Source organism: Tachyglossus aculeatus, chromosome 7 (assembly GCF_015852505.1).
Source record: "Tachyglossus aculeatus isolate mTacAcu1 chromosome 7, mTacAcu1.pri, whole genome shotgun sequence".
NCBI classification, from domain to species: Eukaryota; Metazoa; Chordata; class Mammalia; order Monotremata; family Tachyglossidae; genus Tachyglossus; species Tachyglossus aculeatus.
In genome coordinates, this window is record NC_052072.1 from 7469776 (window position 1) to 7491431 (window position 21656).

Here is a 21656-nt window from a genome sequence, read left to right on the forward strand (position 1 = left end):
ATAAATAAATGGAGTAATAAACAGTTCCAGATGAGGGAACTGAGGCCCAGAGAAGCAAAGTGACTTGTCCAAAGTCACACAGCTGATAAGTGGCGGAGCCGGGATTAGAACCCACGACCTCTGACTCCCAAGCCTTTTCCACTGAGCCACGCTGCTTCTCTCTCCAACTTTCTCTACTTATACCTACCCCAGCGCTTAGAACAGGGCTTGGCACAGATTAGGTGCTTAACAAATACCATAAAAACCAAAAAAAAAAAACAAAAAGAGCTGGAAAGCGGCCCAGGCCACCCTTTTCCCCCAGGGAACACAGAACGAGTTCTTCAAGGAAGCAAACACCGATCCCAGCCAGTCACTTACCACCGGGCCAAGATCATTATTATTATTATTATTATTATTATTATTATTATTATTATTTAAGATGGTATCTGTTAAGCGCTTCCTCTGTGTCAAGCGTCGACTTCTGCCAATCGCCATGAGCGATCCGATCTACCTGCCAGGAGAGTTCGGCCCGCCGTCCGTTGGGCGCAGCGTCTGTTTTCCGTTTTACGGGCATTCCGGTTTCCTTACTCATCCACTCAGGGAATCCAAAATGTTTGCACATGGGTCAGAAACTCTAAATAATAATGATGGCCAATTGTTGCCAATTTGTCCTTCCCAAGCACTTAGTCCAGTGCTCTGCACATAGTAAGCGTTCAATAAATACGATTGATGATGATGATGATGATGATGGCATTTATTAAGCGCTTACTATGTGCAAAGCAATCAATCATATTTATCGAGCACTTACTGTGTGCAGAGCACTGTACTAAGCACTTGGGAAGTACAATCAATCAATCAATCGTATTTATTGAGCGCTTACTGCATGCAGAGCACTGTACTAAGCGCTTGCAAGTTGGCAACATATAGAGACAGTCCCTACCCAACAGTGGGCTCACAGTCTAGAAGGGGGAAGCACTGTTCTAAGCGCTGGGGAGGTGACAAGGGGATCCGGTTGTCCCACAGGGGGCTCACAGTCTTCATCCCCGTTTGATAGATCATCATCATCATCAATCGTATTTATTGAGCGCTTACTGTGTGCAGAGCACTGTACTAAGCGCTTGGGAAGTACAAGTTGGCAACATATAGAGACAGTCCCTACCCAACAGTGGGCTCACGGATGAGGGAACTGAGGCCCAGAGAAGTGAAGTGACTTGCCCAAAGTCACACAGCTGACAATAGAGAAGCAGCATTCATTCAGTCATTCATTCAGTTGTATTTATTGAGCGCTTACTGTGTGCAGAGCACTGGACTAAGTGCTTGGGAAGTCCAAGTTGGCAACATATAGAGACGGTCCCTACCCAACAGTGGGCTCAAAGACTAGAGGACCGATCAGGGAGTTGAAAGCAGCGTGGCACAGTGGAAAGAGCCCGGGCTTTGGAGTCAGAGGTCATGGGTTCAAATCCCGGCTCCGCCAACTGCCAGCTGTGTGACTTTGGGCAAGTCACTACACTTCTCTGTGCCTCAGTTACCTCATCTGGAAAATGGTGAATAAGACTGTGAGCCCTATGTGGGACAACCTGATCACCTTGTAACCTTCCCAGCGCGTAGAACAGTGCCTTGCACATAGTAAGCGCTAAATAAATGCTATCATTATTATTATTAATTGGCGGAGAGGGATTCGAATCCATGGCCTCTGACTCCAAAGCCCGGGCTCTTTCCACTGAACCACGCTGCTTCTCTAGACGAGAGCATACACAGGCCCGCGTGCACGCACACGCAGCCGTGAGCTCCCACACACGCGTGTCCGCCCACGCTCACGGCCCCCACGGGGCGTCTGAGTCACACCCGGATTGTTCCAGCCGTAATTCCATGGAAATGAAGCCACGTCTGGCTTGGGAGCAGGGCAGCGTTGGGAAGGTGAGCTCCAGGCCACACCTGCGGAGCGGGGCAGGGGTGATGTTATAGACAGGCAGAGGGGGGAACCCCTGGCGCGGGCCCGGAGAGGGCTCCCCTCTTCTTCTCTCTGCATTTCAGAATAATAATAATAATGGTGGTATTTGTTGAGCACTTACTATGTGCAAAGCACTGTCCTAAGCGCTGCTTGTCTCCCCCTTTTAGACTGTGAGCCCACTGTTGGGTAGGGACTGTCTCTATATGTTGCCAATTTGTACTTCCCAAGCGCTTAGTACAGTGCTCTGCACACAGTAAGCCCTCAAGAAATACGATTGATGATGATGATGATGATGGGGGGGGATACAAGGTGATTAGGTAGTCCCACAAGGGGCTCACAGTCTTAATCCCCATTTTACAGATGAGGGAACTGAGGCGCAGAGAAGTGAAGTGACTTGCCCAAAGTCACACAGCAGACAAGTGGCGGAGCTGGGATTAGAACCCATGACCTCTGGGAGTCAGAAGGTCGTGGGTTCTAATCTCGGAGGCTCTGCCACTTTCATTCATTCATTCATTCATTTTTAGACTGTGAGCCCAATGTTGGGTAGGGACCGTCTCTATATGTTGCCAACTCGGACTTCCCAAGCGCTTAATACAGTGCTCTGCACATAGTAAGCGCTCAATAAATACGAGTGATGATGATGATGATGATGATTCCATTGTAGTTATCATCATCAATCGTATTTATTGAGCGCTTACTGTGTGCAGAGCACTGGACTAAGCGCTTGTCGAGCACTTACTGTGCGCAGAGCACTGTACTAAGCGCTTGGGAAGTCCAAGTTGGCAACATACAGAGACGGTCCCTACCCAACAGTGGGCTCACAGTCTAGAATACATATTTATTCATTCAATCGTATTTATTGAGCACTTACTGCATGCAGAGCACTGTACTAAGAACTTGGGAAACAAGTCGGCAACATCATCATCATCATCAATCGTATTTATTGAGCGCTTACTATGTGCAGAGCACTGTACTAAGCGCTTGGGAAGTACAAATTGGCAACATATAGAGACGGTCCCTACCCAACAGTGGGCTCACAGTCTAGAAAAGCAGAGTGGCTCAGTGGAAAGAGCCCGGGCTTTGGAGTCAGAGGTCATGGGTTCAAATCCCTGCTCCACCAACTGTCAGCTGGGTGACTTTGGGCAAGTCACTTCACTTCTCTGGGCCTCAGTTCCCTCATTTCTCAAATGGGGATTAAGACTGTGAGCCCCCCGTGGGACAATCTGATCACCCTGTAACCTCCCCAGCGCTTAGAACAGTGCACATATTAAGCGCTTAATAAATGCCATCATCATTATTATTATTATTATTGTTATTATGAGTTGTTATTGTTGTTATGGGAAGCAGCGTGGCTCAGTGGAAAGAGCCCGGGCTTTGGAGTCAGAGGTCATGGGTTCGCATCCCGGCTCCGCCACGTGTCTGCTGTGTGACCTTGGGCAAGTCACTTAACTTCACTGAGCCTCAGTTACCTCATCTGTAAAATGGGGATGAAGACTGTGAACCCCACATGGGACAACCTGATCACTTTGTATCCCCCCCCCAGAGCTTAGAACAGTGCTTTGCACATAGTAAGCACTTAACAAATGCCAACATTATTATTATTATTATTATTATTATTAATTTTAGAAGGGGCTCACGGTCTAGAAGGGACTCCCCGTCTTCCCACCCCCCGGCTGCAGCTGCTCTGTTGACCCTCCCCTCCCTTTGACTTTTGACCCCAAGGGGACGAGGAAGTCACAGGCCCCAACAACCTCCCATCGGATCCCGGCGAAGAAGGCCTCGGCCGGTCCCCCTGCACAACCGTCCATCACATCCACCTCCCCGGGCAGTTCGACCCGGCGTCAGGGGAAGGTAAGAAACGCTCTCCGAGTCGGCTCCCTCTTCCAAGCGGGGGAGGTTGAGGCCGGTGCTCCTCTGACTTTCCAGAGAGCGCAGAGACATCATTAAAAACAGGCAGACATCAATCAATCAATCAATCGTATTTACTGAACGCTTACTGTGTGCAGAGCACTGGACTAAGCGCTTGGGAAGTCCAAGTTGGCAACATCTAGAGACGGCCCCGACCCAACAGTGGGCTCACAGTCTAGAAGACTGCGTCAGCGCTCTCCCCCTCCTCTGCTCATTCATTCATTCATTCAATCGCATTTATTGAGCGCTTACTGGGTGCAGAGCACTGTACTAAGCGCTTGGGAAGTCCAAGTTGGCAACATATAGAGACAGCCCCTACCCAACAGTGGGCTCACAGTCTAGAAGACTGCGTCAGCGCTCTCCCCCTCCTCTGCTCATTCATTCATTCATTCAATTGTATTTATTGAGCGCTTCCTGTGTGCGGAGCACTGTACTAAGCACTTGGGAAGTCCAAGTTGGCAACATCTAGAGACGGCCCCTACCCAACAGTGGGCTCACAGTCTAGAAGACTGCGTCAGCGGTCTCCCCCTCCTCTGCTCATTCATTCATTCATTCATTTGTATTTATTGAGCGCTCACTGTGTGCGGAGCACTGTACTAAGCGCTTGGGAAGTACGAGTTGGCAACATATAGAGGCGGTCCCTACCCAACAGTGGGCTCACGGGTGTCTGCTGACAGCCAGCTCCTTCTGCCCGACAAGTTCCCGCACGCAGTCCGGCCTCCACTCCAGAGCTCCAGCGGGAGAAGTCGGGGGGGTCGGAGGAGGAGGCGTCAAGATGGGCTTGATAGGACATCATCCTCATTATCATCATCATCCTCATCATCATCCTCATCATCCTCATCATCATTATTATTAGAGAAGCAGCGTGGCTCAGTGGAAAAGAGCCCGGGCTTTGGAGTCAGAGATCATGGGTTCAAATCCCAACTCCGCCAATAATCAACTGTGTGACTTTGGGCACTTCTCTGTGCCTCAGTTCCCTCATCTGGAAAATGGGGATGAAGACTGTGAGCCCCCAGTGGGACAACCTGATCACCTTGTAACCTCCCCAGTGCTTAGAACAGTGCTTTGCGCATAGTAAGCACTTAACAAATGCCATAATAGTAATAATGATAATAATAATAATCCTCTTTCCCAGCCACTGCGGGAAGCTTGGGGATCGAATTGGAAATCAGCATGCCCTAACGGATGGAAAGAGCCCGGGCTTGGGGTCAGAGGATGTGGGTTCTAATCCCGGCTCTGCCACATTTTTCCTGTGTGATCTTGGGCAAGTCACTTCACTTCTCTGGGCCTCAGTTACCTCATCTGTAAAATGGGGGTAAAGACTGTGACCCCCCCCTTGGGACAACCTGATCACCTTGTAAACTCCTCAGCACTTAGAACAGTGCTTTGCACATAGTAAGCGCTTAATAAATGCCATCATTATTATTAATAATAATATAATAATTATATAATATAATAATATATAATAATATATTGATTAATAATAATAATAATAATGGGATTTGGTGCGCATTTACTGTGCATAAAGCACTGTACTGAATGCCGGGGTAGATTCTCCCCCTTCTAGACTGTGAGCCCGCTGTTGGGTAGGGACCATCTCTATATGTTGCCAACCTGTACTTCCCAAGCGCTTGGTACAGTGCTCTGCACACAGTAAGTGCTCAATAAATATGATTGAATGAATGAATGAATGAATGAATGAATTCCAGATAATCAGGTCGTTCCCAGTCCCTGTCAATTGATTAATCAGTCGTATTTATTCTCTGGGCCTCAGTTACCTCATCTGTAAAATGGGGATTAAAACTGTGAGCCCCCTGTGGGACAACCCGATCACCTTGTAACCTCCCCAGCACTTAGAACAGTGCTTTGCACATAGTAAGCGCTTAATAAATGCCATCATCATCATCATTTATTGAGCATCCACTGTGTGCAGAGCACTGCACTAAGTGCTTGGGAGAGGACAATAGAGAGCACAGGCCTGGGAATCAGAAGGTCATGAGTTCTAATCCTGGCTCTGCCACTTTCATTCATTCATTCAATCGTATTTATTGAGCGCTTACTGTGTGCAGAGCACTGGACTAAGCGCTTGGGAAGTCCAAGTCGGCAACCTATAGAGACGGTCCCTACCCAACAGCAGGCTCACAGTCTAGAAGCAGCTGTGTCTTAGTGGAAAGATCATGGGCTTTGGAGTCCGAGGTCATGGGTTCGAATCCCAGCTCTGCCACTTGTCAGCTGTGTGACTTTGGGCAAGTCACTTAACTTCTCTGGGCCTCAGTTCCCTCATCTGTAAAATGGGGACTAAGACTGTGAGCCCCATGTGGGACAACCTGATAACCTTGTATCTTCCCCAGCGCTTAGAACAGTGCTTTGCACATAGTGAGCGCTTAACAAATACCATCATTATTATAATTATTATTAGAAGGGAAAGACAGACAACAAAACAAAGCAAAATGTCTTCTGCGTGACCTTGGACAAGTCACTTCACTTCTCTGTGCCGCAGGACCTCATCTGTAAAATGGGGATTGAGACTGTGAGCCCCATGTGGGACAGGGACTGTGTTCAACCCAATTTGCTTGCATTCACCCCAGCGCTTAGTACAGTGCCTGGCACACAATAAGTGCTTAACAGATACCACAGTTGCTTATCAAATGCCATCATTATTGTTGCAGTGCCCGACACATAGTAAACAGAGAAACAGCATGGCTCAGTGGAAAGAGCCTGGACTTTGGAGTCAGAGGTCATGGGTTTGAATCCTGGCTCTGCCACTTGTCAGCTGTGTGACCTTGGGCAAGTTACTTAACTTCTCTGAGCCTCAGTTCCCTCATCTGTAAAATGGGGATAAAGACTGTCAGCCCCACATGGGACAACCTGATCACTTTGTATCCCCCCCCCCAGCGCTTAGAACAGTGCTTTGCACATAGTAAGCGCTTAACAAATGCCAACATTAGTATTATTATTATTATTATCAGTTGACAAATACCATTAAGAAATGTAGGGGAAAGTGTGGATGGACCCTATCCAGGCTATTATTTTTTTCATAGTATTTGTTAAGCCCTTTACTATAATAATAATACTAATAATGACGGGATTTATGAAGCGCTTAATATGTGCAAAACACTGTTCTAAGCGCTGGGGAGGTTACAAGGTGATCAGGTTGTCCCACGGGGGGCTCACAATCTTAATCCCCATTTTCCAGATGAGGGAACTGAGGCCCAGAGAAGTGAAGTGACTTGCCCAAAGTCACACAGCTGACAGTTGGCGGAGCCGGGATTTGAACCCACGACCTCTGACTCCAAAGCCTGGGCTCTTTCCACTGAGCCCCGCTGCTTCTCTATGTGCGAAACACTCTTCTAACCGCTTGACTAGATACAAGTAGATTAGGCTGGACACGGTCCCTGTCTCACACAGGGCTCGTAGTCTAAATAGGAGGGAGAACAAGTTTATAAGCCCCCAAACTTTCAGTGGAGGAAACTGAGGCACAGAGAAGTGAAGTGACTCTCCTTAGGTCACACAGCAGGCAACTGGCAGAGCTGGGATTAGTTGCCCTTGACTTGCTTCAAATCTTGGGGGATCTGTCTCCCCGCCCAGGGGACAGCGACCAAGTCAACCACTGTACTCTCCCAAGAGCTTAGTACAGTGCTCTGCACACAGTAAGCGCTCAATAAATACGATTGATTGATTGACTGATTGCTCCGCACACAGCAGGAACTCAGAAAAGACTATTGATGGCTCTCTCCCCCTTCTAGACTGTGAGCACGCTGTTGGGTAGGGACCATCTCTATATGTTACCAACTTGTAGTTCCCAAGCGCTTAGTACAGTGCTCTGCATACAGTAAGCACTCAATAAATACGATTGAATGAATGAATGAAATGTGTGATGGCAGCTCAAATTGTTGATTGATTGATAATTGATTGTCTCCCTCCAGAACAGTAATAATAATAATAACAATAATAATAATAATGATGGTATTTGTTAAGCACTTACTGGGTGCCAAGCACTGTTCTAAGCCCTGTGGTAAGTACGAGATAATTAATTTGGACACAGTCACTGTTCACATGGGGCTCCCAATAAAAGTAATAATAATAATAATAATATTTGTTAAGCACTTACTATGTGAAAAGCACTGTTCTAAGCACTTGGGCTTACAGGGTAATCAGGTTGTCCCACGTGGGGCTCACAGTCTTCATCCCCATTTTAATAATAATAATAATGGCATTTATTAAGTGCTTACTATGTGCAGAGCACTGTTCTAAGCACTAGGAAGGATACAAGGTGATCAGGTTGTCCCACGGGGGACTCATAGTCTTAATCCCCATTTTCCAGATGAGGGAACTGAGGCACAGAGAAGTGAAGTGACTTGCCCAAAGTCACACAGCTGACAATCGGCAGAGCCGGCATTCGAACCCATGACCTCTGGCTCCAAAGCCCGGGCTCTTTCCACTGAACCACGCCGCTTCCTTTGAGATTGTGAGCCCCACATGGGACAACCTGATCACCTTGTATCCTCCCCAGCGCTTAGAACAGCGCTTTGCACATAGTAAGCGCTTAACAAATACCAAAATTATTATTATTATTATGGGGCTCTCAGTCTCAATCCCCATTTTCCAGATGAGGTCACTGAGGCCCAGAGAAGTGAAGTGAGTTGCCCAAGGTCACACAGCAGACTAGGGGTGGGGCCGGGATTAGAACCCATTCATTCAATCGTATTTATTGAGCGCTTACTGTGTGCAGAGCACTGTACTGAGCGCTTGAACCCATGACCTTCTGCCGCCCAGGCCCGGCTCTAGCCACTACACCGTACTGCCTCTCCCTAAGGAGGGGGGGAAGGTCGTTGGCAGCGACTCTTCTGTTGATTGAATTCTGACTCATTTCAATTTATTTATTCTGTAGCAAGAAATGGATTCAGTGAAGCATCCTCCCTCCCCACCCCCCAGCTCCACCCAAAGTCAGCAGAGTTTTTTCAAGTTTCCAATTATTCATTCATTCACTTGTATTTATTGAGTGCTTACTGTGTGCAGAGCACTGTACTGAGCGCTTGGGAAGTCCAATTACCAGCAACTGTGCCCACAGAGGGACAGGTAGAGACACCATTCGTGGCCTAGTGGCAAGACTAGGGCTGTGAGCCTAGACTTTGTAGACTGTAAGCCCACTGTTGGGTAGGGACCGTCTCTATGTGTTACCAACTTGGACTTCCCAAGCGCTTAGTACAGTGCTCTGCACACAGTAAGCACTCAATAAATACGATTGAATGAAAAGAGGTCACGGGTTCTAATCCCGTCTCCGCCACTTGTCTGCTGTGCGTCTGTCTCCCCCTTCTATTCATTAATTCATTCAATGTATTTATTGAGCGCTTACTGTGTGCAGAGCACTGTACTGAGTGCTTGGGAAGTACAAGTTGGCAACATATAGAGACGGTCCCTACCCAACAGTGGGCTCACAGTCTAGAAGGGGGAGACAGACGACAAAACAAAACATATTAACAGAATAAAATAAATAGAATAGTAAATATGTACAAGTAAAATAAATAGAGTAATAAATATGTACAAACATATATACAGGTGCTGTGGGGAGGGGAAGGAGGTAGGGCCGGGGGGATGGGGAGAGGAAGGAGGGGGCTCAGTGTGGGAAGGCCTCCTGGAGGAGGTGAGCTCTCAGTAGGGCTTTGAAAGGAGGAAGAGAGCGAGCTTGGCGGATGGGCGGAGGGAGGGCATTCCGGGCCTGGGGGAGGACGTGGGCCGGGGGTCGACGGCGGGACGGGCGAGAAAGAGGCCCAGTGAGGAGATTAGTGGCCGAGGAGCGGAGGGTGCGGGCTGGGCTGGAGAAGGACAGAAGGGAGGTGAGGTAAGAGGGGGCAAGGTGATGGATGGACAGCCTTGAAGCTGAGAGTGAGGAGTTTTTGCCTGATGCGTAGGTTGATTGGTAGCCACTGGAGATTTTTGAGGAGGGGAGTAACAGGCCCAGAGCATTTCTGCACAAAGATGATCCGGGCAGCGGTGTGCAGTATAGATTGAAGTGGGGACGAGACAGGAGGATGGGAGATCAGAGAGGAGGCTGATGCAGTAATCCAGTCGGGATAGGAGGAGAGATTGAACCAGCAGGGTAGCCGTTTGGATGGAGAGGAAAGGGCGGATCTTGGCGATGTTGTGGAGGTGAGACTGGCAGGTTTTGGTGATGGATCGGATGTGAGGGGTGAACGAGAGAGCGGAGTCGAGGATGACACCAAGGCCGCGGGCTTGTGAGACGGGAAGGATGGTAGTGCCATCAACAGTGATGGGAAAGTCAGGGAGAGGGCAGGGTTTGGGAGGGAAGATAAGGAGTTCAGTCTTGGACATATTGAGTTTTAGATGGCGGGCAGACATCCAGGTGGAGATGTCTTGAAGGCAGGAGGAGACACAAGCCTGAAGGGAGGGAGAGAGAGCAGGGGCAGAGATGTAGATTTGGGTGTCATCAGCGTAGAGATGACAGTTGAAGCCGTGGGAGTGAATGAGTTTACCGAGTGAGTGTAGATAGAGAACAGGAGGGAAACGAGAACTGACCCTTGAGGAACCCGCACAGTAAGGGGATGGGAGGGGGAGGAGGAGCCCGCAAAAGAGACTGAGAATGACCGGCCGGAGAGATAAGAGGAGAACCAGGAGAGGACAGAGTCCGTGAAGCCAAGGTCGGATAGCGTGTTGAGGAGAAGGGAGTGGTCCACAGTGTCGAAGGCAGCTGAGAGGTCGAGGAGGATTAGGATAGAGTAGGAGCCGTTGGATTTGGCAAGCAGGAGGTCATCGGTAACCTTTGAGAGGGCAGTTTCCATGGAATGTAGGGGACGGAAGCCAGACTGGAGGGGGTCGAGGAGAGAGTTAGCATTGAGGAATTCGAGATAGTGTGCTTAGACGACTTGTTCAAGGAGCTTGGAAAGGAATGGTAGGAGGGATATGGGGTGATAACTAGAAGGGGAGGTGGGGTCAGGAGAGGGTTTTTTTAGGATGGAAGAGACGTGGGCATGTTTGAAGGCAGAGGGGAAGGAACCAGTGGAGTGAGCGGTTGAAGATGGAAGTTAAGGAGGGAAGGAGGTTAGCCCATTGTTGGGTAGGGACTGTATATGTTGCCAACTTGTACTTCCCAAGCACTTAATACAGTGCTCTGCACACAGGAAGCGCTCAATAAATACGATTGAATGAATGACTTGTACTTCCCAAGCTCTTAGTACAGTGCTCTGCACACAGGAAGCACTCAATAAATACGATTGAATGATTGAATGAACTTCACTTCTCTCTGCCTCAGTTCCCTCAAATAGTCCAGTGCTCTGCACACAGTAAGGGCTCAATAAATACAATTGAATGAATGACTGTAAAATGAGGATTGAGGCAGTGAGCCCCACGTGGGACAACCTGATTACTTTGTAGCTACCCCAGTGCTTAGAACAGTGTTGGGCTCATAGTAAGCACTTAACAAATGCCATCATTATTATTCAGTCATATTTATTGAGCTGGGTGCAAAGCACGGCACTAACACCTAGTAGACACCTCTCAGTGACCTCTCAGTCAGTCAGTGGATTAATCAGTGATATATTCTAGACTGTGAGCCCACTGTTGGGTAGGGACTGTCTCTATATGTTGCCAACTTGTACTTCCCAAGCGCTTAGTACAGCGCTCTGCACACAGTAAGTGCTCAATAAATACCATTGATTGATTTATTGAGTACCGCAAGGAGCTTGCCATGCGCTGGGGTGGATACAAGATAATCAGATTGGACACAGTCCGTGTCCCACAGGGGATCACAATCTTAAGCCCCATTTTCCAGATGAGGTCACTGAGGCCCAGAGAAGTGAAGCGACTTGCCCAAGGTCACACAGCAGACAGGTGGCGGAGCCGGGATTAGAACCCGGGTCTTCTGACTCCGATGCCCGGGCTCTAGCCACCAGGCCTGTTCTCTGTTCTCTGGTTTCCCTGCTGCGGGGGACGCGGCCATTTCTGAACAAATCGGTTGACGGATTGGGTAAATAAGGGATTTTATTTCCAACCAGTCTGAAAAGCGGGTTTCTTGGAAGATGTGAGAATTTCTTGGAAGAAGCGTGAATCAAAGGGCGGCGTTGTAAGCGTCGATGGGAATTGTTTACACAGCCACCCGCCTCACCCCTCCGCCCACCCCATAGACTGAGGTTTCTCTTTCATGATTGTTAGAGGCCCTCTTCCTACACCAATGGGATTCCTCAATCCTTTGTGGGAAAATGAACGTGCATTATGCTATTTATCCATTTTTTTATCCAGAGTATCAGTCTCCAAGGCCCATACTCAATAATTCATGTCTCTTCTTAATTTCTCCACTCCAGAGCATCTGTTTTTTGAACCAGGAGGGTCAATAAGACTAATTATGTCTTTCTCCTGTCCTATTTTCCAGCATTCCGTATTGCCGTGTTAATCCAAAATTTGCTGGAAGCGCACACGCGTGTGTGTGTGTGTGTGTGTTTGCATGAGAGAGTATGTGCATTTCTGTTTATGACCATATTCCAGATCAATCGTACTTTTCCTTTCAAGTTCTGCCACCATTTGCTAACCAGTGCAAATGGAAATATTTTTCCTGGCCGATTCATTAGGGAATATATTATCGGTGAGGGAGGAGAGGGGAGAACAACGATGCTTATTAAGAGGTGGAAAATGTTTATTAATGAATCTCCTCTCCTCCTTGATAATTGTGGTGTTTCTTAAGCATTTACAATGTGCCGAGAACTGTGCTAAGCACTGGAGTAGATTCAAGATAACAGATTAGTCACTGCCCCTACAGTGAAGGAGCCCCTTCATGCCTTGTTAGGACGGTTATTATATATTATTAGTATATTATTATCAATAATAGGGATGTCAGTGCACAAGTAGAGAAGCAGCATGACTCAGTGGAAAGCGCCCGGGCTTTGGAGTCAGAGGTCATGGGTTCGAATCCCGGCTCCGCCAGCTGTCAGCTGTGTGACTTTGGACAAGTCACTTCCCTTCTCGGGGCCTCAGTTCCCTCATCTGGAAAATGGGGATGAAGACTGGGAGCCCCCCGTGGGACAACCTGATCACCTTGTAACCTCCCCAGCGCTTAGAACAGTGCTTTGCACGTAGTAAGTGCTGAGCCACCAATCCTGGAAGGGGGAGGGGGGGGATTTGCTCTCCGAATTCACCACAAAGCCCGCAAATCATCTCTTGGATGGCGAAGATGCCATGAAAAGAATACTAATAGCCTGCCTTGGGAAAAAATCTCAGCCATGACCCTGAAAACCAGGGACTGTGTCTGTTTATTGTTGTATTGGACTCTCCCAAGCGCTTAGTACAGTACTTTGCACCTAGTAAGCACTCAATCAATACGAATGAATGAATAACTTCTGTCTTTTCCATTTGTGCCTGTCTTTTGAAGCTATTGATGCCTTTATATGTTGCCAACTTGTACTTCCCAAGCGCTTAGTACAGTGCTCTGCACACAGTAAGCGCTCAATAATTACGATTGATGATGATGATGCCTGTCTACTTGTTTTGTTGTCTGTCTCCCCCTTCTAGACTGTGAGCCCGTTGTAGGGTAGGGATTGTCTCTATCTGTTGCCAAATTGTACTTTCCAAGCGCTTAGTACAGTGCTCTGCACACAGTAAGCGCTAATAAATACGATTGAATGAAGGAATGAATGAATAAATGCCATTGTTATTATTATTATTATTATAAGTGGGTAGTTATTGCCAAAGCAGAAGTTGGCGGGGAGATCTAAGCTGCGGGGAAGAGGAATTAGGAATTAGTCAGGGCATCGCAGCCTGTTGTGGTCTGGGAACATGTCTACCAATCCTGTTGTACTTTCCCAAGCTCTTAGTAATAATAATAATAATAATAGCATTTATTAAGCGCTTACTATGTACAAAGCACTGTTGGAAGCACTGGGGAGGTTACAAGGTGATCAGGTTGTCCCACAGGGGGCTCACAGTCTTCATCCCCATTTGACAGATGAGGTAACTGAGGCCCAGAGAAGTGAAGTGACTTGCCCAAAGTCACACAGCTGGCAGTTGGCAGAGCTAGGATTTGAACCCATGACCTCTGACTCCCAAGCCCGGGCTCTTCCCACTGAGCCACGCTGCTTCTCTTAGTACAGGGAAGCAGCGTGTGCTAGTGGCAAGACCCCCCATCTTGGGAGTCAGAGGACATGGGTTCTAATCCCGGCCCTGCCACTTGTCTGCTGTGTGGCTGTGGGCAAGTCACTTAACTTCTCTGTGCCTCAGTGGCCTCATCTGAAAAATGGGGATTAAGACTGTGAGCCCACATGGGACAACCTGATTACCTTGTATCTACCCCAGCTCTTAGAACAGCACATTGGAAGTGCTTAACCAATACCATAATAATAGTAATACTAATAAGAACTCAATAAATGCCATTAGTTAACTTCTCTGTGCCTCAGTTCCCTCATCTGTAAAATGGGGGTGAAGACTGTGAGCCCCCCGTGGGACAACCTGATCACCTTATAACCTCCCCAGCGCTTAGAACATTGCTTTGCACATAGTAAGCGGTTAATAAATGCCATTAAAAAAAATGTCAGCTACGCCAATCTGGGACTGTCCTCACACCTCCAATTTGACGTTCACTGGCTAACATTCTTGACCCAGTAAAACTACTACCAATAATAATAATAATAATAATAATTGTGGTATTTGTGAAGCGCTTATTGTGTGCCAAGCACTGTGCTAAGGATTGGGGTAGACTCTGCTAATCTCCTCACCATACCTCGTTCTCGCCTGTCCCGCCATCGACCCCCGGCCCACGTCATCCCCCGGGCCTGGAATGCCCCCAATCCCTCTGCCCCTCCGCCAAGCTAGCTCTCTTCCTCCCTTCAAGGCCCTGCTGAGAGCTCACCTCCTCCAGGAGGCCTTCCCACACTGAGCCCCTTCCTTCCTCTCCCCCTCATCCCCCTCTCCATCCCCCCATCTTACCTCCTTCCCTTCCCCACAGCACCTGTATATATGTATATATGGTTGTACATATTTATTACTCTATTTTACTTGTACATATCTATCCTATTTATTTTATTTTGTTGGTATGTTTGGTTTTGTTCTCTGTCTCCCCCTTTTAGACTGTGAGCCCACTGTTGGGTAGGGACTGTCTCTATGTGTTGCCAATTTGTACTTCCCAAGCGCTTAGTACAGTGCTCTGCACATAGTAAGCGCTCAATAAATACGATTGATGATGATGATGATGATGATGATGGATAATCAGATCGGACACAGTCCCTGTCCTACATGGGGCTCGTAGTCTAAGGGGGAGGCAGAAGAGGTATCCTCAGTCTACCCCCCTTTTCAGAGGAGAAAACTGAGGTCCAGAGAAGTGAAGTAACCTGCCCAAGGTTACAGTGGGCAAGTGTCTGCCTTCTATCTCCCCTCCGTTCTGTCTTTCTCCAACCCAGTCTGCACCCTCCGCTCCTCTGCCGCTCACCTCCTCACTGGGCCTCGTTCTCGCCCGTCCCACCGTCGACCCCCGGCCCACGTCCTCCCCCTGGCCCGGAATGGCCTCCTTCCGCACATCCGCCAAGCTCGCTCTCTTCCTCCCTTCAAGGCCCTGCTGAGAGCTCACCTCCTCCAAGACGCCTTCCCAGACTGAGCCCCCTTTTTCCTCTCCTCCTCCCCATCCCCCCACCCTACCTCCTTCCCCTCCTCTCAGCACCTGTATGTATATATATATATATATATTTGCACAGATTGATTACTCTATTTATTTTACTTGTACATATTTACTATTTATTTTGTTAATGATGTGCAGCTAGCTTTAGTTCTATTTGTTCTGATGGTTTTGACACCTGTCTACATGTTTTGTTTTGTCATCTGTCTCCCCCTTCTAGACTGTGCGCCCGTCGTTGGGTAGGGACTGTCTCTATATGTTGCCGACCAAGCGCTGAGTACAGTGCTCTGCACACAGTAAGCGCTCAATAAATACAATTGAAAAGTGACAAAGCCGGAATCAGAATCCAGGTTTGCCCTCTCCTATCTTCCCTGGCGCACACACACCCCAACCGGCTATGTCTGTGTCTTTACCATAGAAGCAGCGTGGCTCAGTGGAAAGAGCCCGGGCTTTGGAGTCAGAGGTCATGGGTTCAAATCCCACTCCTCCACTTGTCAGCTGTGCGACTTTGGGCAAGTCATTTAACTTCTCTGTGCCTCAGTGACCTCATCTGTAAAATGGGGATGAAGACTGTGAGCCCCCTGTGGGACAACCTGATCACCTTGTATTCCCCCCCAGTGCTTAGAACAGTGCTTTGCACATAGTAAGCACTTAACAAATACCGTCATTATTATTATTATTATTACTGTAACCTCCCCAGCTCTTAGAACAGTGCCTTGCACATAGTAAGCGCTTAATAAATGCTATTATTATTATTATTATTATTACTATTATTATTATTATTTTATCCAACTATAGTTCTTGGGGCCAACTCCTCTCCAAACGTCCACACCAACAAGGTCTCCAAATGCATGGATTGTTTCCTGAATTGGAGACTGTAATCTAATGCAGTCATCAATCAGTGCTATTTACTGAGCACTGCGCTAAGAGCTTGGGAGAGTACAATGCAACAGAGTAGGTATAGGTGATCCTTGCCCACAATGAGCTTACAGTCTTCATGATGGGCAGGGAATGCATCTGTTTATTCTGTGTCGTACTCTCCCAGATGCTTAGAACAGTGCTCTGCGCCTAGTAAATGCTCAATAAATACCACTGATGAATGGCTGGATAGAGGCAGAGGCTGATGTTAATATAAATAAATAAATTACAGATATGGGCTGAAGTCCTATGGGGCTGAGGCGGGGATGGATATCAAGTGCCTCAAGGTTCCAGGTGCAAATCACCTATGGCCTCTCTCTGCTGCTCTGGGTGAGCAAGATAATAATGATAGCATTTATTAAGCACTAACTATGTGCAAAGCACTGTCCTAAGTGCTGGGGAGGTTACAAGGTGATCAGGTTGTCCCACGGGGGGCTCATAGTCTTCATCCCCATTTTACAGATGAGGTAACTGAGGCACAAAGTGAAGTGACTTGCCCAAAGTCACCAGCTGGCAATTGGTGGAGCCGGGATTTGAACCCATGACCTCTGACTCCAAAGCCCGTGCTCTTTTCACTGAGCCACACTGCTTCATGGAGGCTTGGAATAATAATAATAATAATAACAATAATAATAATAATGGTATTTGTTAAGTGCTTACTATGTGCCAAGCACTGTAAGCCCCACGTGGGACAACCTGATCACCTTTTATCAATCAATAATTGTATTTATTGAGTGCTTACTGTGTGCAGAGCACCGTGCATGGGAAGTCCAAGTTGGCAACATATAGAGACAGTCCCTACCCAACAGTGGGTTCACAGTCTAAAAGGGGGAGACAGAGAACAAAACCAAACATAATAACAAAATAAAATAAATAGAATAGATATGTACAAGTAAAATAAATAAATAGAGTAATAAATATGTACAAACATATCTACATATATACAGGTGCTGTGGGGAAGGCAATGAGGTAAGATGGGGGGATGGAGAGGGGGACGAGGGGGAAAGGAAGGAAGGGGCTCAGTCTGGGAAGGCCTCCTGGAGGAGGTGAGCTCTCAGTAGGGCCTTGCCGAGAGCTTAGAACAGTCCTTCGCACATAGTAAGCACTTAACAAATACTCTCCCCCTTCTAGACTGTGAGCCCACTGTTGGGTAGGGACCGTCTCTGTATGTTGCCAACTTGTACTTCCCAAGCGCTTAGTCCAGTGCTCTGCACGCAGTAAGCGCTCAATAAATACGATTGAATGAATGAATGAATGCTGGGGGAGGTACAAGGTTATCAGGTTGTCCCAGGTGGGCTCCCAGTCTTAATCCCCATTTTCCAGATGAGGGAACTGAGGCACAGAGAAGTTAAGTGACTTGCCCAAGGTCAATCAATCAATCAATCGTATTTATTGAGCGCTTACTGTGTGCAGAGCACTGTACTAAGCGCTTGGGAAGTACAGGTTGGCAACATATAGAGACAGTCACACAGCAGACAGGTGGTGGAGCCCGAATTAGAACGCCTGAACTCTGACTCTAAAGCCCAGGCTCTTTCCACTGAGCCATGCTGCTTCTCACTGGAAGGGAATCAGTGAATATTCCTTGTCCTTTTCTTTCCTCAGCGTGCCCGTCTGTGGATTCGGACGTCAGTTCTGAGGAAGAGGAGTCACCAGATGGTGCCCCCGCCATAAAGGGTATGTTTGCTTCCCGGAGTCCCTGGCAAAGCCCAAGTCGTGCGGTGGTAGTGGTACCAAGCGCTTAGTACAGTGCTCTGCACACAGTAAGCGCTCAATAAATACGATTGATTGATTGATTGGTAGTGGAAGCCAGGAAGCTCCCTCCCCTCCGCCCATGATGGACCTGCCTCCGTCCCTCCCCGACCTGCAGAGACCATTTTGGCTTGCCACAGTTCTGTCAGCCGGCCGGTTAGTCAGTCAATCACATTTACTGAGCGCTTACTGTGTGCAGAGCACTGTACTAAGCGCTTGGGAAGTCCAAGTTGGCAACATTTAGGGATGGTTCCTACCCAACAGCAGGCTCACAGTCTAGAAGCCCCAGACCTCAGCCCCACCCTGAGCCCCAGAAACGGTGGGGAGAAGGAGTCAATCAATCAATCATATTTATTGAGCGCTTACTGTGTGCAGAGCACTGTACTAAGCACTTGGGAAGTACAAGTTGGCAACATTTAGAGACGGTTCCTACCCAACAGCAGGCTCACAGTCTAGAAGCCCCAGACCTCAGCCCCGCCCTGAGCCCCAGAAACGGTGGGGAGAAGGAGTCAATCAATCAATCAATCAATCAATCATATTTATTGAGCGCTTACCGTGTGCAGAGCACTGTACTAAGCTCTTGGGAAGTCCAAGTTGGCAACATATAGAGACAGTCCCTACCCAACAGTGGGCTCACAGTCTAGAAGGGGGAGACAGAGAACAAAACCAAACATATTAACAAAATAAAATAAATAGAATAGATATGTACAAGTAAAATAAATAAATAAATAAATAGAGTAATAAATATGTACAAACATATCTACATATATACAGGTGCTGCGGGGAAGGGAAGGAGGTAAGACGGGGGGGATGGAGAGGGGGGATGAGGGGGAGAGGAAGGAGGGGGCTCAGTCTGGGAAGGCTTCCTGGAGGAGGTGAGCTCTCAGTAGGGCCTTGAAGGGAGTCGCCCATGACGACGTGGAGAACATGGACGTGGACATGATCTCGGGGAACCTAAGCTTGGGATCTGCCTGGGGAGCCCTAGGAAAGACAAAGCGGTGAGGCCTAGTGAAAAGCAGTAAGGTCTAATGAGTAGCCACCAGGTTTAGTGGAATGAGGCCAGGGGTGGGAATCAGAGGACCTGCATTCCCAGCCCAGCCCTGCCACTTGCCTGATTTGTGTTCTTAAGCAAGTCATTTCGCTTTTCTGGGCCTCGGTTGTCCCGTTTGTATTATTAGTAGGGCTAATTGCTGCCAAACTAAGAGAAAAACCAAATCATCCATTCACCCAGAGTTGTCCAAGGCAACAAAGGAAGGCAGCGCTGCGTAGTGGAAAGAGCAGCGGTGTCAGAGGACGACCCAGGTTCTAACCCCGCTCTGCCGTGGCAGGCTGAGGGACCCAGCGCAGGTCATTATTATAATAATAATAATGATGGCATTTGTTAAGCGCTTACTATGTGCAAAGCACTGTTCTAAGAAACAGGTATTTATTAAGCGCTTACTATGAGCAAAGCACTGTTCTAAGCGCTGGGGAGGTTACAAGGTGATCAGGTTGTCCCATGGAGGGCTCACAATCTTAATCCTCATTTTACAGATGAGGTAACTGAGGCGCAGAGAATTTAAGTGACTTGCCCAAAGTCACACAGCTGACAAGTGGCGGAGTCGGGATTTGAACCCATGGCCTCCGACTCCAAAGCCCAGGCTCTTACCACTGAGCCACGCAGAATTTATAATAATAATAATAATAATGATGGTATTTGTTAAGCACTTACTGTGTGCAAAGCACTGTTCTAAGCGCTGGGGAGGTTACAAGGTGATCAGGTTGTCCCACCGGGGGCTCACACTTTTAATCCCCATTTTACAGATGAGGTCACTGAGGCCCAGAGAAGTGAAGTGACTTACACAAAGTCACACAGCTGACAGAGCCGGGATTTGAACCCATGACCTCTGACTCCAAAGTCCATGCTCTTTCCACTGAGCCACGCTGCGTCAGTTTCCTCATCAGTAAAATGGGAAGATGATCGCTGCCCTCCCTCCTTCCTCTCCCCCTCCTCCTCCTCTCCATCCCCCGGCCTTACCTCCTTCCCCTCCCCACAGCACCTGTATATATGTATATATGTTTGTATGTATTTATTACTCTATTTATTTTATTTGTACATATTTATTATATTTATTTCATTTTGTTAATATGTTTTGTTTTATTTTGTTCTCTGTCTCCCCCTTCTAGACTAGTGAGCCCGCTGTTGGGTAGGTACCGTCACTATATGTTGCCAACTTGTACTTCCCAAGCGCTTAGCACAGTGCTCTGCACACAGTAAGCGCTCAATAAATACGATTGAATGAATGAATGAATGAATAACTCTTGGATTGTGAATCTCTTGTGGGACAGGGACTGAGTCCGGACTGATTATCCTTCATTCATTCAATCTTATTTATTGAGCGCTTACTGTGTGCAGATCACTGTACTAAGCACTTGGAAAGTATAATTCGGCAACAGATAGAGACAATCCCTACCTAACAACGGGCTCGTAGTGTAGAAGGCAGGGAGATAGACATCAAAACAAAACAAGTGGACGGGCCCCATTAACATCTATATAAATATATATATATATATATATATATATATATATATATATATATATATATATATACCTTGGATCTACCCGAGGCTTAGCCAAAATAAACACTGATTTATGAATGTAGAAATAATGCAGTGACTCTCACTTCTGAATTACTCATTTCGAAGGTCAGTAAGAGAGGAACAGTTTGCTGGTCTAATATGAAATGCATTTATAGAGTAAGGATAAGCACTTGGAAAGTATAATTTGGCAACAGATAGAGACAATCCCTACCTAACAACGGGCTCGCAGTGTAGAAGGCAGGAGATAGACATCGAAACAAAACAAGTAGACGGGCCTCAATAACATCTATATAAATATATATATATATATATATCTTGGATCTACCCCAGGCTTAGCCAAAATAAGCACTTATTTACGAATGTAGAAATAATGCAGTGAATCTCACCTCTTAATTACTCATCTTGAAGGTCAGAAAGTGAGGGGTAAGAGAGGAACAGTTTGCTGGTCTAATTTGGAATGTATTTATAGAGTAAGGATAAGCACTTGGAAAGTATAATTCGGCAACAGATAGAGACAATCCCTCCCTAACAACGGGCTCGCAGTGTAGAAGGCAGGGAGATAGACATCAAAACAAAACAAGTGGATGGGCCTCAATAACATCTATATATATATATGTAACAGAGTAACAGTAAGAGAGGAACAGTTTGCTGGTCTAATTTGAAATGCATTTATAGAGTAAGGATAAGCACTTGGAAAGTATAATTCGGCAACAGAGACAATCCCTACCTATCAACGGACTTGCAGTGTAGAAGGCAGGGAGATAGGCATCAAAACAAAACAAGTGGACGGGCCTCAATAACATCTATATAAATATATATATATATATATATATATACATATATATATATATATACATATATCTTGGATCTACCCCAGGCTTAGCCAAAATAAACACTTATTTACAAATGTAGAAATAATGCAGTGAATCTCACCTCTAAATTACTCATTTCGAAGGTCAG

General features: G+C 47.2%; 1 protein-coding gene across 1 annotated transcript in view; it reads left to right on the forward strand.

Annotated features, from left to right (window-relative positions):
• Positions 1 to 472: 472 nt before the first annotated feature.
• LOC119930863 (calcium-binding protein P-like) overlaps positions 473 to 21656 on the forward strand; it is a 31209-nt gene continuing 10025 nt past the window's right edge. The window contains exons 1-3 of the mRNA XM_038749582.1: positions 473 to 557; positions 3653 to 3781; positions 17970 to 18041. Coding sequence (XP_038605510.1) covers positions 473 to 557; positions 3653 to 3781; positions 17970 to 18041 — 286 coding nt within the window. The remainder of the gene's footprint in view (positions 558 to 3652; positions 3782 to 17969; positions 18042 to 21656) is intronic.